The sequence below is a fragment of the Drosophila subobscura genome, chromosome A (assembly GCF_008121235.1).
Source record: "Drosophila subobscura isolate 14011-0131.10 chromosome A, UCBerk_Dsub_1.0, whole genome shotgun sequence".
In the NCBI taxonomy this organism is placed as follows: Eukaryota; Metazoa; Arthropoda; class Insecta; order Diptera; family Drosophilidae; genus Drosophila; species Drosophila subobscura.
In genome coordinates, this window is record NC_048530.1 from 8128920 (window position 1) to 8147479 (window position 18560).

Genomic DNA, 18560 nt, shown 5'->3' on the forward strand with positions numbered 1-18560 from the left:
CTGATGCTACCTTTTGTTGCATGCCCCTTTTGGGATCCACTCAGCTAACGTGCCCGTGCCTAATCCTCTGCCTTCGGCTTTTGGCTTTCGGCTATGATTTTGTTGAATGCAAACCTCGGAGCTGATTTCATTTTATAATCCAATTCAAAGTCAGATCCCTACTGGCACACATACACTCACACACACACACCCCTAATGTATCCAATTATCATTTCCGGTACCGCTTCCGTTTCGTTCGATTTGGTTCGTCTGTTCGTTGGCTTGTTTAAAGCGGAATATAACTTTTAATTTGTTTCTTAATTAGCTGCCCCCAACCCACTCCTACAACACCCCAGAAACTCGTTCACTCTCTCTTTCTGTCTCTCTTTCCCTGTCTCTATGTCTCTCTGTCTGTCTCTATCTCTCTGTCTCACCTAGTCGGAGCATTCGAAAATTGTCGCTAAGCAAAAACCCATATCAAAATCGTTATATATACCTACATCAATATGTTGAAAGTTGTATTTGTGCAACACCAATGTACAGCCACAAAGTTAAGAACCCCAAAAAAAAAAATTAAATTTAACTTTTTTATCAACTGCATTCGTATTGTAATATATTCAAAACAAAAAAAAAAACATTTAAATAGAAAACAGAAAAACAAAAAAATTGGCACGTCGTGTACAGAGCAAAACAGAAAAACCAAAAACGAAAAAAAAATTTGAATTCTTTGAAAAGTTCCTATGCAAGAATTATGTGCGCTTTTTGCCTTTGACTTTGCCTTTGCCTTTGACTTTGCCTTTTGCTCTTTGTCCTTAGTCCGAGGAGAGCGGCCGCCCATGCTGCTGCTTCTCTTTGAGTTTTGCTATTGAATCGATTTTGCTTTTGCTTTTGCGTTAGCTTTTCGCTTTTGCTTTTCGCTTTTATGTTTTGTGTGTTTGGCTTTGCTCTTAGCGTTTTTTATCTTAGTTTGTTTTTGCCTTGGTTTTTGTGTGCCTTTGTTTAGTTTTTTCTTTAGTATGCCACACCACGAATTATTGTTTGAAGAACCGCTCTGTGCAGCCTACCTACGAATATTGGCCGCACTGTACCACCGCCGCTCCCGTCCAGCCAGAGAAACGAAACGAAAAGAAACGAATGCAATATGTGCATCGCTGGCACTGCTTGCTTGCGCACTCAACTGCTTTTCGCCTTTCAACTGTCCTTGTGCCTTCTCTCTGTCTCTCTTGCTCTGACACACTCTGCTTGCTTTTGTTTGCGTCTGCCTGTTGATTGCCGAATTACTGATAGTTGATTAACAAAAGATCGAGTGCTGTCCGTAAGAGTTCTACACAAGTGATATTTCTGTAAATGTTTTCGATTCATAACTGCTGATCAGATGATTCATATTTGAACAGCTGATTTTCATGATTAAATTGAAAACCCTTACAGCAATAATTGATTAATGTTAGGTTTGATGATTGACGCATGGCAAACAAAAGCTGGTGCCTCATAAAAATATAAAGATTTACGAGACATACACACATACGTGTGCACATAAATGTGCATTTGTATGCGGGTAAAAGTACTCGTAAAAGTATGCTACATATACGTATATCCATCCAATTAACAGGTTATTTATTCAATATTTCAGTATGGCAATTATCTTGCTCTCGCTGTCGCTCTCGCTCTCGCCATCTCTGTCTCTTTCGCTCTCTTTCTTTGCTCTCTCTCTGCTCTCACTCGCTCTCTCTCTGTCTGTCTCCCGCTCTTACTGTACCTTGTCTGTCTCTGTCACTGTCACTGCCTTTGTCATTGTCTTTGCCTTTGTCTGACATGTAACATTCGTTTGGCATTCGTTTTATTATACGTTTCTACTTACTTACTTACTTATGTATGTACTTACTTACGTGCCACCCAACCGCAACAAGAAATAAAACTACAAAATTTGTTTATTGGTATTTCGTTCTTTTTTTCTTTCGCTTCTTTCGATTAATTATCGATACATGTATGTCCGACATATACATACATATATGATATCCATGCATATGTATGTGTTATATCTGCACCACGTTTTGCCGCCCGCCACTGCAACTGCAACTGCAACCGATCAACCAATCAACAACAACAACTCCAACAACAATTCCAACTCCAACTACCAACAACAACAATCTACAACAACAACAACAACAATCACCAAACAACAACAAAATGTTTTTAGATACTGACGCAAGAGGATTGGAACGTCGTCCTATTCAATGGAATGGAAAAGACAAGTCATTGGGCCGCATTGTACTTTGTGGCCCTAATGACATTCGGCAATTATGTGCTATTTAATTTATTGGTGGCCATTTTGGTTGAGGGATTCAGTTCAGAGGTAGAGTTTTGCCAACAACAACAACAATCCCCCCCCCAACCACCCTTCCACCACAATGCTTTACCCCCCATCAAAGACCCATTAAAGTCCTAATTAACCACATGGCAACGTTCTCGTTCGTTCGAACTCTCGCTTGATAGCGATAAGTTGATATGATAAATCGATTAACTCTCGATTAACTAGAAGCTACAGAATACTATCTGAACGATAGACACGAAATAAGGAATAATTTTTGTAACAATTGTAAACTTTTATGCTTTGATAATTCGATAATTCAATTCGGTCTTAGATTAACCATCCATAAACTCAATCTCCGTTTAACTTCTTATGCCGCTCAATAAGTCCGAGCTCCGTTAATGCTTCAAATATTTGAGGCACCATTTTGTGTCCATGCCTCTGTCGATCACCTCATAGCCTTGTCCCACCCTCAACCCACCCGCCAATCTCCAGCGCAATTCCAAATACCCAAGAAGCAGCGTGAGCCAAAACGCTTGTGGCGCGTCGACCAGCTGAAAAAGCAATAGCCCAATCCATGCTCCATGCTCCACGCTCCAGGTTGACGAGAAAGTCTAATTTTGAAATTTTGATTCCCTCAGCGAAATGAACGTCGCGAGCGCGAACAGCGCGAGTTGGTTAAGAAACTGCGCGAAGAGACATTGGCCGAGAATTATAGCGATGGTATGTACGATGAATCGCGCAGCGAGGCGGATTCATCGACCACTAACGATAGTTACTACGAGGTACGCAATCGCTGGCGCTCAGCGGAGGACGTGCGCAAGGTAAGTCCAGTCCAGGATGGAGGCGAAAGCGAAAGCGAAAGTGCCACAGTGGACACAGATCCGGTGCGTGTATGTGTGCCTGTCAATCTCTCTCTCTTTCTCTCTCTGTGTGTGTGTGTGTGTGAGTGGTGCATGAGTTGCATGCATCTGAATGATCGTGTGTCTGTGTGTGTGTGTTTGTTTGTGTGGGTAACATAGCACCGGTTCTATCCACGGCTCGTCCTCCTACTCCCACCAACAGCTGCAGGACTCGGCCGAGCTGATCATCGAGGCCAAGAGCAACATGCACCGACAGCGGCTGCTCCAGCCCAGTCACGATTACCAGATCAACGAGCTGCCAACGCCGGGCGGCGGCGCTCTCTCATCTGCCACTCCTGCCTCCGGCCAGGACAAGGAGGCTGGCGGCAGCAACATCCACAAGCTGATGTCGCATGAGGAGATGAGCGGCAGCAGCAGCAAGCCCCGCGGTGGCCTCAAAAAGGTAAGTGAAGCCGACAACAGACCAGACCAGACGAACCCAAGACAGCCACATCACCTGCCCACTGCTCGCCTCCCACACAGACATACTCCGTCAAGGACAGACGCAGCGAGGCGTCGCGTCTCTCCAAGATGCGGCTGGTGCGGGAGCCGCCTATCATCACCACGACGGCGGCCACGCCTCAGGATTCGCCCAGCACCACCCTAGAGCCGGGCATGAGCTTCCGCCAGTGGGGCGACATGGAGGTGAGTTCTCCCTGCTCCTTCTCTCTCTCTCTCTCTTTCAACTCTACTGCCACGTCCACAGCCGCCCCCACCGCCTTCGCCATCGTTGCTGCGACCCCCGAACATCTTCACTGGGGGCCAGCGGACCCTGGATGAGGGCATACCCGCCATCGATCTCATTCCGCCCTCCCCGGTGCTCGCCCACAAGCCCCTTAATATCCTCAATGCCAGCCAGCTGGGCGTGGGCGTGGGTGTGGGCGGAACCGGTGGCATGGCCATGGGCATGGGAATGCCAGGGGGGGCCGGCAGCACTGGGAGCAGCATGCACAGCGTCATCATCGATGACATATCGAAGAGCTCCGGCTCAACGGCAGCCGCCACGCCCATCTATGTGCCCACCATCTCGTCCTCGTCGACGACAGCTGGCGGTGCGGGTCTCCAGCCCCCGCCTGGACCCTCCTCCACTGCGCACACTGCGGAGAGCCACAGCTACAGTCACAGTCTGAATGATCTGACGGGCTCCGCAGCAGCAGCTGGAGCTGCAATCAGTGCTGGGGCCTCGACCAGTGGCAGTTCTTCCAGCGAGCGCCTACCCCTGGCCCCTCCTTCTCCGTCTCCGTACAGCGGCATAGGCGGGGGCAGCTTCAAGCAGCGCTTCCGGCGCAGCAGCTCCAAGAAGAGGAGGCCCCAGCAGTCGACGGCAGCAGGCGAGGACAGTCATGAGGAGGAGGAGCAGCAGCAGCAGCTGAACAACGGCAGCGACAACAGCTACATGCTGAGGAGCAGCGCAGGAGGAGGAGGACTGGGAGGTGCTGCCAAGGACACCAACCGGCTGAGTCCACAAAACTCAATCCGCAGACTCTCAAACACGCTGAGCATCGGCAGTGGCGGTAGTCCGGGAGCGGCGCTGGGCAGTCGCCGGGCCTCGGCCTGCATCTTCAACTCGCAGGTGTACCAGAACCTCAACCAGCCATTGAAGCTGCGTCCGGGCACGGGCCAGCGGCGGATGAGCTCCATCGAGCTGGCATTCAGCAAGACCTCGCACCTGAATCTGCACAACCTGGAGGCGAATCGCAAGTCGCTGTCCTACACCAACTCCAAGATGGACCTCGACAAGTGGCAGAGATCGTATGGGAATCTCAATGAGCCGGACAACATGCTGCAGCAGTACATTGAGGCGCGGGACAAGCGCAAGACTTCGATCAGTCACTACAACCTGAAGAAGAGGCTCGAGGAGAAGGAGCTCCAGCAGCTGCAGCAGCTCCACCAGCAGCAGCTGCTCCTCCAGCAACAGCAGCAGCAGGACTCCTCGTCCTCCTCACAGCAACAGCACTCCCACTCTCAGTCCCAGTCGCATCGGCTCTCCAAGGAGTTTCAGCATCTGGCACTGCAGCCACATTCCATGATGACAAGTGGCGATCGCATGTCCAAGCTGAAGATGATCATTGAACGACTCACACCCCGACAGTTCGCCATGGAGCGTGAGTCCTACTCGATGTACGTCTTTCCCGAGGATAACAAGTGAGTGCCAGAGCCAGGGCCATTCATCTCGCTCCATAACCACTGAAATATGTTCCACAATATTCGCGAAATCAGGTTTCGGCAGGTCTGTACGTGGTTTGTCAATCAAAAGTGGTTCGACAATGTTGTGCTGCTGTTCATCGCACTCAACTGCATCACCCTGGCGATGGAAAGACCAAACATCCCTCCAACCAGCACCGAAAGATTGTTCCTGTCAACAGCCAATTACGTGTTCACCGCCGTCTTCACCGTTGAGATGTTCATTAAGGCAAGGACCTGTACCCATGAATTTAAACCAAAATCTAATAAATGATCTCCTCCTCCCCCCGATCGCAGGTAGTCGCCACGGGCATGTTCTACGGCACGGATGCGTACTTCACATCCGGTTGGAATATCATGGATGGATCTTTGGTTACCATTTCCATAATTGATTTGTTAATGTCATTGATTAGCGAATCGAGCCCGAGGATATTTGGGATTTTAAGGGTAAGTAGGGGGCTACCGGGTTAGTTTGCCATCCGACAGCAGTCGCAGTCGCAGGCCTCAGCATCATCGACAGTTCAGTTTCAACAACAACAATAACAACAACTACTACTACTAATGCGATTCCAATGACAGCTATGAAAACAACAACAAAGAACAACAACCCGCAACAAGCAGTGCAATTGCATCGACCACGCCCATTTCAATTGGCTGATGTTTGCGCACACGCGGATCTGAAAAGCTCTCGCTAAAGCTACAGCTTAATGCTCGCTCTCGATAAAACTCTCTCAAGCTCAAGCTCAAGATCGCCTTCGTTCGCTCGCTCGCTTCTTCGTTCGATGCTATGCTCTCTATCTATTCTGTCGATATCTGTCTGCTGATTGGCTCTATCTCTATCCCTATATGCTATGATCTTTCTCAAACACCCACACAAAAACACCAACACTCTACTCCAACACTCTCCAACACTGTCACACACAATTGAACGAACAACTTCTTTCGACACTTTTACTTTTCCACAATTCTTGTTCAATTTTTTGTGTACGTACTCGTTTAACTCTTATTGTGTGTGATTATCGGGTATATCTATATAGTATATTATATATATATATGCATATCTATCTATCTGTATCTTATGTATATACGTATGTACATACCCGTATCTCTGTCTCTGTCTATTGAAACTGCAGGTAAATCCCCTATTCTGCTATACTGAGTTACTGAGCAAAAAAATACTAAATCCAATTGCTTTCACCCTTTGTTACTACTACCCGTATACCCGTATGTGTGTGTGTGTAGACCCGAACCGAAATCCATTCCAAAAAATCTCTCTCTATATATACCATTCGTATTCCAACTCCAGTTAATGTTTGGCTCGCCTCCATTGAGTTCTTGTATATTGTATATAGTAATTCGACCGGTTATTCGGTTAATTCCCCTAACAAAAGAAAAGATAATCCTCATGTTCAGCTTTAACCCAACACCCCCAACCAAAAGATTTTGAATGTATTGAGATATTTGAATCCCATTGAACCCATTACGTTCCATTTAATCTTTCTATTCATTCCATTTAGATTCACACACATTAATGTATATTCCATTAGTTCCAATCATTCCACTTAGAAATACAACTGTGTTCGGAACGATGGTCGTGATACAACAAAAAAGCTTTAGATCTTTAAAAACGAATGGATCGCCGGGAGGAAACGGAATATCCGCTTCAGAAATTTGCGTCTAACGGATTAAAGCCAGAGATGAAAGCTAAATGCAATGAAAATTCCACTTCTTTCTACGTAATACAAAAATCGTGTTTCCAATACTTATCTTAAAACTCCCAGCACAGATGTCCGCTGAAAAGAAATGTCCTTATTTAGGGGCCTGTGGATATATAAATCGATAGAAATTAGTAAAAGAAAAATCATGGCATAGATTCACTCCAGATCATGAGTGTAGTGCAGGGCTCGGCACCTATAATTCGCGATTCGGTTTTTCGTTTGCGTAAAAGCGCCTCGGACCATGCACAGAGAATAGCGCAGAGGCAGAGAAAGAACTTCGTATGCACAGAGATCAGCCGCAGTGACAGAGAAACAACCCATGCACAAAAGCTCGGCTGCAGCAGCGGCGCTCCAGCGGCAGAGACACAACTTCGTATGCACAGAGATCAGCCGCAGTGGCAGAGAAACAACCCATGAACAAAAGCTCGGCTGCAGTAGCGGCGCTGCAGCGGCAGAGAAACCAATTCGTACATATGCACAGAGATCAGCCGCAGTGGCAAACCATGCATAAAAGCTCGGCTGCCGCAGCGGCAGAGAATCAGTTTCATATGCACATTGATCAGCTGCAGTGGCTCGGCTGCCGCAGCGGCAGAGAAGCAAGAAACGTTTTTGACGTCGTTTGTGTTGTGTGTGCATACAAACGCACTAAAATATGTACGGGAGAGGCAGCACTACTGTTATTCCGAGCACAGCTGTATGTAGGCATATTGAACCATAGCTAGAGAAACCATCCGTACCGAATCCACCATCCAGCATCTACCATACACCATTTTGGCCTTGCGTTTGTGTCCCTCACTTACTAACCACCTTTGTTGTGCGCTTTATTTGCGTTCAATTTAATTTAATTTAATTAAATTCAATTCCATGAGGTGGCGCCGCCTGGCGTCGTGTACGACAGACTGCCATCAAGCAGTGCAGTGAAAGCAGTGCATATACTTTTTATCAATATTTATTGAATCATTTTCTACTCTCTCTCTTTCTCTCTCTCTTCCCTCTCTCTGTTCTCTCGTTCTGGGAATGCTTTTCGATTGCAGGTGTTTCGGCTACTTCGTTCCCTGCGGCCTCTGCGGGTGATCAACCGTGCCCCGGGTCTGAAACTAGTCGTGCAAACGCTCTTATCGTCCCTACGTCCCATCGGCAACATCGTGCTGATCTGCTGCACCTTCTTCATCATCTTCGGGATACTGGGCGTGCAGCTGTTCAAGGGCACCTTCTTCTACTGCGAGGGCGAGAACATTAAGAATGTGCGCAACGCGGACGAGTGCCGGCGCATACCGGGCAACGTGTGGACGAACCGCAAGTACAACTTCGACGACCTGGGCAAGGCCCTGATGTCCCTGTTCGTGCTGAGCTCCCGCGATGGGTGGGTGAACATCATGTATACGGGCCTCGATGCCGTCGGCGTCGACCAGCAGCCGATCGTCAACTACAACGAGTGGAGGCTGCTGTACTTTATTGCGTTCATTCTGCTGGTGGGCTTCTTCGTGCTCAACATGTTCGTGGGCGTGGTGGTGGAGAACTTCCATCGGTGTCGCGAGGAGCAGGAGAAGGAGGAGAAGATACGGCGGGCGGCCAAGCGGGCGCTGCAAATGGAGAAGAAGCGCCGCCGGATGCACGAGCCGCCCTACTACACCAACTACTCGCCCACCCGCATGTTCGTCCACAACGTGGTGACGTCCAAGTACTTCGACCTGGCCATTGCCGCCGTCATCGGACTGAATGTGGTCACCATGGCGATGGAGTACTACCGCATGAAAATGGCCCTGCAGTATGCCCTGAAGATCTTCAACTACTTCTTCACCGCCGTCTTCATACTGGAGGCGAACATGAAGCTGGTGGCCCTCGGCTGGAAGTTGTACCTCAAGGATCGCTGGAACCAGCTGGACGTGGGCATCGTTCTGCTCTCAATCGTGGGCATTGTCCTCGAGGAGCTGGAGACGAAGATCATACCCATCAATCCGACGATTATACGGGTGATGCGCGTCCTGCGCATCGCTCGCGTTCTCAAGTTGCTGAAAATGGCAAAGGGCATACGGGCCCTGCTGGACACCGTGATGCAGGCCCTGCCACAGGTGGGCAACCTGGGACTGCTCTTCTTCCTGCTGTTCTTCATCTTCGCGGCGCTGGGCGTGGAGCTGTTCGGGCGCCTCGAGTGCTCCGACGAGATACCCTGCCAGGGCCTGGGCGAGCACGCGCACTTCGCCAACTTTGGCATGGCTTTCCTCACATTGTTTCGCGTAGCGACTGGCGACAATTGGAACGGCATCATGAAGGACACGCTGAGGGATAATTGCGATGACGCGGCCGATTGTGTACGCAATTGCTGCGTCAGCTCGGTTATTGCTCCCATATTCTTTGTGATATTCGTGCTAATGGCGCAATTCGTTTTGGTGAATGTCGTCGTGGCTGTACTGATGAAACACCTCGAGGAGAGCCACAAGCAAATGGAAGACGAGCTCGACATGGAGGTGGAGCTCGAGCGCGAGCTGGTGCGCGAGCAGGAGTTCGCCCAGGAGCAGAAGCTGTGCCAGCAGCTGGCGGAGGCGCAGGCCAAGGCGGCCGCTCCCCCACGCCCCCTCGCCAAGGTCAAGTCGCTGCCCAAGAACTTCATCTACAGCACTCCCTCGCTGGACAAGAAGTTCCCCAGCCCCCAGTCCCTCACCAGCAGCGCTGCCAACAATCTCAACCAGCTGCAGCAGCTCCAACAGCAGAATCCATCCACATCGACATCCACATCCCCGGGACTGGGCGGTCTGGCGCAGAGGGAGAGGGGCGTGGCAGCTGGAGCGGGAGCGGGAGGACGCCGCCAGACCGTACAGTACTTCAATCAGCCACAGAGCGGCCCGGGACCGGGCCTCGGCCTCGGCCTGGGCCTGAGCCTGGCCGAGATGGGCGGCACGCTGGCGCCTCAGGCGCTGGGCGCGCGGCTGGGCGAACCCTTTGGCGGCGCCTCGACAGCGACGGCAGCGGGAGGCACTTGTGCCGGCGCCGGCTTCGGCCAGGAGCCGGGCAACCTCCAGCTGCCGCCTCTGGGGCGCCGCGGGCGACGCGCCTCAGCCGCCGCCGGCTTCCGCAAGCGCGGCGTGCTGTCCAAGGAGCGCTCGCTGGACGAGCAGGCCATTCGACGACGCAATCTGGAGGCCAAGCGCACCAGCTGCGACTCGCTGCCCTGGGGCGGGGATGCCCTCGACTACAGGCGCGGCACCATCTTCGAGAGCCTCGAGTCGGATGGCGGGGGCGGTGGACTGGGATCCGGATCGGGCTCAGGCTCGGGATCAGGAGGATCACCCCTGGGCTTTGACATACGCAGCGTGCGCAGTGCGGAGGTGCCGCACCTGGAGCCAGACACCGATGCTCTGGCTGTGGTCAGCGCCCTGGTGCCCGCAGCAACGCCCATGCCCCTGTCCATGCCGCTAGCCCTGCACACGCCCACGCCCACACCCACATCCGCAGCGAGGATATCGTCGTCAGGTCATCATCCGCCACCACGTCGCCCCTTCGGCTGGTCACAGTCCGTGGATCAGGGCTGCCTTCTGGGTGCGCCCGGTCGCAGCAGCCTCCTCCTGTCCGTGCCTCGCTCGATGCCGCCACGAAGCCGCAGCGGCAGCACCAAGCAGCTCTTCAAGCAGCAGGCCCTCGACGAGGATGCCGACATGGACGAGAGCTCGCTGCTGCTGCCAGCGCTGTCCGCAGGCGGCGGAGGAGCAGGCGGAGGCGGCGGAGTCAGCGGACCATCTGCTGGAGTCCCCACCGTCGCCGCTGCCCTGGAGAGCGTGGCTGCTGCCAGTGCTGTCGACTCGCCCGTGCTAGCAGTCAAATCCGATTCAGCGGACATCTTGCGAATTATCAGCGAGCGGCGGCGGATGGACCAGCACGACCAGCGAGATCCCAGGGATGATGCCGAGGACAGGGACAGCGACTACAACGAGCTGTTGCTGGTGAAATCCCCACAGTCCTCGATGGATTAGGCATGCAACACCCTGTATGCCTCACTCTCTTACACACTCTCTCGCTCTCTCTTTCTCCAAGTATACATAGATCCCTATCCCTGTCCCTGTCCCTGTCTGTCGCCCATACTTTGTATACCAGTCTCTGTATAACCCAGTAAAAAAAACATAAAGGAAAAGAAAAATAAAAAAAAACTTTAGGGAATTTTCTAAGTGCTCAGTTTTAGAACTTGAAAGCTGCAACTAAAATCGATAGGCGATAGGCAATAGCGATAACAATAAATGTAAAACGAAATGATTAATCGATAGCCATAACTACTAACGATAAACGATAAACGATAACTACTCTTAGAGCGTTCGTTATCCAACGCAAGACAACAACAGCAACAAAAACAAAAGAAAACAAGAAGAAACAAAAAAAAAAAAAGAAGGAAAGAACAAACAAAAATTGTCAACTGTTTTTAGTGCAATCCTACGGTTTTCATAACTTTAAACAAACAAACAAAAACGCATCCAGATGGTATAAGAACCTATTAAAAGAGAGATCTTGAATAAAAGCACAGAGCAGACGATAAACCGAAACAAGAAAATTAAAAGTATAATAAACTTAAAAGAAAAGAAAAAGAAAGAAAAGTAAAAGAAAAATATAGCAAAAGAAAAAGAAAAAACTATGTTCAATGTTGATTAGAGCGTTTTCCGTTTCAAGCTGTAGTCGAGAGGTCTAAAATCCAAGAGCTGACGAATTATATACAAGCGTTATATGCGATTTACATATACATATATATACTATATACTATATACAGTTATATATACATATATACATACTTATATATATATACATACTACTTATAGGGGGTACTGCATACATGATGGAAATTTGTGAACAAAAGATCATCAACTCTGTGATTAGCTCTTAAAGTTTAAACATTTATAGGATGAAGGCGTCGCGATGAATACACTCACACTCACACTCCCAACTAAACACTAAACAACACGTACGATGTCTGTATATAGTAGGAATGTATGTGTGTATTTTACTTAGTCTAGAAAGGAAAACTCACTAAACAGAAAACAGAAAAGAGAAAACCCGAAAACCGCAAACCGCAAACAAAAAATGCTGACAAGACCTACATAGTACATACCGAAGAGCTGAAGAGATGATGAGCCAGCCGAGCACCTTGATAAGCAATTGCACATTGTATTCGTACAGTAGCTAATAAGATCGTACCCCATCCCCCCGCAAAAAGCCACACGGACACGCAACTAAGAACAAAAACATAGACAAAGGAAATTAGAATACACGAAATGTACTGCGTTGATGTGCTGCACTTCATTTGCTGCTAGGGAATAAGAAGGATAAATCTTTGTGCAAACGAATTTACTTAGGTACTGAGACATACAAAGGACTCAACCAGAAACACCCATAATGTATCCAGATACAATGCACTCCACTACGAGTACCAATAGCATCTGTTCGGACGACAATCTCTCGCACTATATCTATCCTCTATGAGGTCTGCCTTTTCCATAGGACCCCCCAGACACCACCCTACAGCAAAACCAGTGCCAAGGCCAGCGCATCAAGGGTATTCATGTTTGGTAAAAACATGAGAGATTCTTTCTTCTTTTTTTTTTGTTTTTTGGTGGATACAATTCTTGTAGCTATCCCAGAAAAAAATGAATGGCAACAACTACAACTAAATGAGTCAGAAATTATGAAGAACTTTAAAGTCTAGCATTTATAAACGAAACAAAAATGGAGAGCTAATGAGTAGAAATTTAATGATTAATGTTTAATAACTATATATAGTGTATATATGGAACTATCAACGAATTACAATAGAGTATCAAGATATTTCTAGGCACTTGATCGTCTCGAGCGACAGGAAGCGATACAGATACAGAGACGACGAACAGCTGTTAGAAGATAGAAATGAGGAAATGAGAAGAGGATGTAGACAAGGAACACTAACTTAACACTGTCAATTTTTCAACATGATCTAAGCTAATTTTTCAAAGAAAACCAAAAGCATAAAACGAAAAGCGAATACAAATTTTACACTCTTTGTACACACTGTAAAAAAAACGTGAGAGAAACGAAGGAGCTACCCAGTTTAGATAAACTTTAAACAAAGAACTTACAAAATCAAACTTAGCAAAAGAATTGGGCGAAAGCCAGTGGGACGACGATGACGACGACGATGACGAAGAAGAAGCAACAAATTTGATTAATAATAATTTCATCTGTGCCTTTCTCTACGAAAATATATATCTATAAAAATATATATTTACATTTATACATCTATATATACAAATTTATCAGATACTAGAACTCTTCTAGACTCTCTCCAGTTCTCAAGCTCTCCCTTCTCCTACTCCCTATTCTGTCAAACACACACACACAGAAGCACACCTCACCACAAACAGAGAACGAACCTATACTCACCACAGACACAGTCAAGACAACAACCACGGAAAGATGGACGTAAGCAGTGCGTTTTGTAGGGCAAGCCAAGCAGGCGTATGAATGAGACAGCCGTAGGAGTAGGACATGGGCGGCACCAAGCAGTACTAAGCAGTGCAGTGCAGTGCAAGGACTAGCAGTGTCTCGCGCTGAAAACTATAGATGAAGATGCTACTCTGACAAAACTATTTACGAAGCAAAAAACGAATGAATAATTAAATAATTACTTAAGCCTATTAAAAAACCAAGAAAAAAGGAAAACCCAAATCGAAAGATTTATAAAGATAAAGAAAAAAGGAAACGCATACATAAAAATACCAATAAAATTATAAGCAAATGCAAACATAAAGTTTATAGGTTAATGCGCTAGTAGTTTTGAACTGTTTTTTTTTTGTAATTTTTTTATTGTAGCTGCTTGAAGTAAACTGAAATCAAATGAAACTGTATTCGTTTTCAGTTTTTCGTTGAGTGTGTTCCCTCTTTTCCCTCCGTTTGTTTGTTTGATGAGGAGAGTAAGGCGACTACTCGCATAAAGAGCGTTTTTCTTGTTGATTAATAATTAGGTAAAAATGCTACAAAACATAAGTTAATTAACGCAAAGCCAGCGACAAGCGCAAGCGGCAAGCAAAGCGAAAAACCAAAAAACCAAATTAGACAAAGTTGCAGACGAAGCAAATTAAATTTAAAATTATAGCCATAAAGGTAAACGAAATGCAAAACTAAGTAAATTTGCTTTTAGCCCCATGCAGGTACAAAGGTACAACCAGAGACACAGACAAAAACCAAGCCCCAAAAGCCAAACGAAAACCAAAACCAAAACCAAAGCTAAAACTAAAACCAAAAGCAAAAGAAATCCCAAGCAAAACAACATATTTGAGATGTAATTGTTTGAGTGTGTGAGTGCCAGCCACTGGCACTGTCAAACGAAACAAACCAGAACCGAATGGAAAAACCAAAGTCAATTTGGTCTCCACTCGTATACCCACTGCTGTAGCCGCTAAAACTAAAACAAAAACTAAACAAAAAACTGTTAAGAACAATAGCCATAGCCATAGCCGTGTGTAATCATTTCGTTGCGTGCAATTTGCGTATAATTTAACGATTCGATTGGCTCCACTCAAAATATGTACGTACTACTATATACTGAGAACGCATATGTCAAATCAGCAGAGCAAAATGCTAAAAGAAAAGCGAGAAACCAAAAACAAAAAACACACAAGAAACACACACAAAACGAGCATTATAAATTAAAGAGAATTTGAAAAGAACATCAACAAATTGTTGGCACGAGTGTGGGTGGGAATAAATGGGCGACTTGCTGCATCGATGGATTGGATTCCTTCCCCAATCTGCTACCGATTTATGAAGGTCTGCCTACGTTTTTATTAAATATTTAATTTCGGACAAATTTTGTATGGCATATTTTAGCTGTGAATGGTGTAGAAACCGGCGCAATTGGTGAACAATATGAATCTGTTTGTAGAAGGAATCTGTTTCGTGTCAGTCCACAGTCGTGTCACGGGGCTACCGGGTTTTCGTGGCTCATCCCTAGCATGCATATTCATTATGGGACATGTACGATTGTGCTCGTAACCACATGCACTTGCAGCTCGGGCATTCCGAAACAGCAGCTTGCCTCTCTCAGCCCCAGCCCCAGCCGCAGCCCCAGCCCCTGTCCATGTCCCAGACTCCACACGCATTATCGTGGCACAGTTTAGCGGTGCGTCTCGCCACCGCGTAGGATGACGTGGGGCGTCGTCTCCAGGTCTCCATTTCCCCCCATTCACCACCTGTTTGGGCCGGGGCATTAATAATGGGTAAGTGACATTGCAGTTTTTGTGTCGCAGTCTCTCACGCGGTTTTGTTTGTATTTTTCGCTTTGTCTTATTGTCAATTTTCTCTTCATTGCATAACGATGGCGGTGCCCTCCCGCTACCGCCCTACTGCTTGCTCTCCCTTCGGTGAAGTTCGCGGGGCCATAAAACAGAGAGCCGCAAGCCGCAAGAGTCAAGTGAAAATATTTTGGCGCCGCTGTTGTAACATACCCGCCAGCGGGCCTGGCCTCCTCTCTCTCGCTCTCGCTCTCGCTCTCTCTCTAAAGCACTGCAAGAAAAGAGCCGCGAAATCTAAACTTGCATTCCACAAAGAGTACCGCAAGACTTAATGCATGAACGTTTAAAATTTATTTGAAGCGATATCTATATATAATCATATCCGATACGACCCTCTGCAAGGGTATATAATCATCGAGCCTTTTCGCACAGTGTAGCTGACGCTGCACTCCACTCTCTTTTGCACTCACCATCTCCAGCCAATCCTTCTTGCATCTCGCTCGCGCAATCTGCGCTCATTTGCCCGTGCGTTGGGTTTGCGTTTTTAATTAACGGTAGTTTCTTCTATTGCCTCACGAGGGATTGCAAATGAAGTAATTATCAAAGGAAAAAAAACTCAGGCAAAAAACTAGGAAGATGAAGAAAGAAACCCAGACATGAAAGAGTTACGACCAACATTCGGTTCAATTTCATCCGTTCATCCAACCATTCGACCATCTATCTAGCTCTCTCACTCTCACCTTAGCTCTCTCCCGCTCTATCCAAATTGCCGTCCGTTTTTCCCTGCCAAGAAATGCGTTCATGGTCAAAGTGTCAAACGTGACGCAACCGCAACAAAAACTACCACAACAATAACATATTTTGGAGGGCCAAGCGATTAAAAAAAATATATATAAAATAAAAACACAAAAAAAAACTGTTGCTGTTGAAAAACATAAAAAAAACCAATGTGAAAATGTGCAACTATTTGGTCGAATGATTTTTGAGTGCCAAACTGCCCAACGCACTCGAAAAAAAGAAGAGAATCATTGAATGCGATTATCTGCATATGTACGTATGAATGTTCCAAGGCTATCGGTGGAATTCTCTTGCAAAAAGGGGTTATAGAAGAGGAGATTGTCTATCAGTTGGGGGATCCCTTTCCCACGAAGATCAGGTTAGGTCTTGGGAGGCTTTGCTAAATCTTGAATAATCTAATTAAACTAACGATTAAATGGATAAATGGATTTGAAATTAGTGAGCGCAGAATGAATAAATGAATCTGAATGGCACAGAAATTCCCAAATTATATTTTACACCAAGCGTTATCAATTTATGATAGTAGAATGGCATTTAGATTTATTTAAATCTCTTATTTGTTGTAGGCAGTGCAGAGGAAATTGCAATCAAAATGTTGGCATCAGTTGCCAAAGACTTGTGGGTCTTCTTATGGATATCTGGCACTCAGTATTGCGGGTCAAATCCTGTTATCGGTTAGCTAATTGATAACTAGGCATAATCGTCGTTATTAATCGTCGTCACATACGGGGCCCACATACGAAGTGATGGAAATTCGTATTTCAACTTTGTTTAGTGGCGCGGTTATTATTTATTCACTGGTAACCGAATGGCTCTTGGGGCTGTTGGCAGCGGTGCTGCTTTGCTTACGAGTATTTCTTGACACTTTCACTTTTCTCATTAAGATATGAGCTCGACCTGGTCCGTTTAGGGCAGGGGCAAGAGCGCGACAGGTTTTCGCTGACAGAGCATACAGACCTTACGTGTACATACAGACGACCCGACAGACCGGACAGGGCCCCGCCCCTCCTGCCATGCCCTGACTTGGGCCTAACCTTAAACATCGGTGTGATTTCATTTGCATCTTCATTCATGCCCATGCCCATTGCTCTCTTTTAGTGTCTCATCTGCCCCATTCCTCGCCTCAGTCTCCTCCTCGGTCTCTTCGTTTGGCGTGACTCTCCATCTATTTGCTGAGACACCGCTATACGCTTCCTCTGCAGAGGGTATTATGCTCTAATGCTGGAGCTGCCAACTACCTTTCGATAGGAAGGACTTAATCCAGGAGTCGACAACTACCATTACCACAACTCTCAAAAACTATTCAAAATCGTATTCAAAATACTCGAGAATGGCGCACACACAGCTTTCTGTGGGGCAGGCCCATTTCCACGTTGAATGATTTTGAAGTTTGAGGTTTATTGAACGAAGAAGGGCTGCCGCTGCCGCTGCCGCTGTCCCTGTCTGGTGCAGTCACTTCTGAATGCAGTTTTTTGGGTGATTTTTGGGTAGCCCGGAAACCAGTTTGTTGTTTTTGAAGATCTTCTGCTGCTGCTTCCCAATCTTTTGGTTGTTCTCCTTAGGTATGTATCTTCTTCTCCTCCTTTTCTCTCTCTCTCTCTCTCTCTCTCTCTCTCTCTCTCTCTCTCTCTCTGGACGTCATCTTCCCCCAAGGCAGGCCTTAAGTAAAGGCTAAATTGCATGTTTCTTTTTGCCTTAAGCATTCATTACTCATCCGATTCCACTTCCAAAGGCTGTTAACATTTAATTTTTTGGCAACATTTTCTTCTTTTTCCGACCCTTCTACCCTTTACCACTGCATCGTCTCCCCTCTTCTCCTTCCCATTCCCTTCTTCTGATTAATCTGCCGCCGACGCTGATGCTGCACCAAGAACTGGTTTCCATTTTGTAAATGCGAATGCAGTCCTAACGGGAGCTGCAGCCATCTATTAGGCACCCTCTCTTTCTGGCCGGCATGCTCCGGTATCTTTCTGGCTACTGCTGTCTTGCCTGGACCGTGGAGCGTGGAGCATGGACTATTCCCAACTTTTTATTTGGAAAATTGTGGTTAAAAAATTGAAAAGCCATTGCCCGAGACGTTTGACGTTTCGTGGATTGCACAATTGTGTTTCTTTTCGATGGGTAGACGGGCAGAGAGCCAGTGGGAGAGGTAGGGGGAGAGCCAGTCACTTGTTGCAGCTTGAAAGAGGCCAGAGAGAGAGATGTAGAGTGAGATGGGGTGAGAGGGAGGCTGAGGCTGAGGCTGGGGTTGTGCCAGGTGCAAGTATCTCTGATTGTACGAGTATCTGTTCGAGTATCTGTTTGTAAAACGGGTCACCAATATCGCAACAGCAACAACAATTGTTCCATCTCGTTGTCTTGCGACATTCCTCCATTCCTGTCGTTTTGACTGGAAATTGGAATGGACCGGGGATTTTTTGTTAGCTTT

The 18560-nt window shown here is 47.0% G+C and overlaps 1 protein-coding gene across 14 annotated transcripts in view; it reads left to right on the forward strand.

Annotated features, from left to right (window-relative positions):
• LOC117902498 (voltage-dependent T-type calcium channel subunit alpha-1G) overlaps positions 1-12110 on the forward strand; it is an 86619-nt gene extending 74509 nt beyond the window's left edge. For 11 of the 14 annotated variants that reach the window (XM_034815137.1, XM_034815219.1, XM_034814969.1 and 8 more), the window contains 8 exons: positions 2177-2332; positions 2929-3111; positions 3353-3592; positions 3673-3834; positions 3896-5334; positions 5410-5602; positions 5671-5820; positions 8126-11059. In XM_034815137.1, coding sequence (XP_034671028.1) covers positions 2177-2332; positions 2929-3111; positions 3353-3592; positions 3673-3834; positions 3896-5334; positions 5410-5602; positions 5671-5820; positions 8126-11059 — 5457 coding nt within the window. Of the gene's footprint in view, positions 1-2176; positions 2333-2928; positions 3112-3352; positions 3593-3672; positions 3835-3895; positions 5335-5409; positions 5603-5670; positions 5821-8125 lie in introns of all 14 variants that reach the window. The other 3 variants (XM_034814339.1, XM_034815745.1, XM_034815830.1) reach the window with 1 other exon arrangement.
• The last annotated feature ends 6450 nt before the right edge of the window (positions 12111-18560 follow it).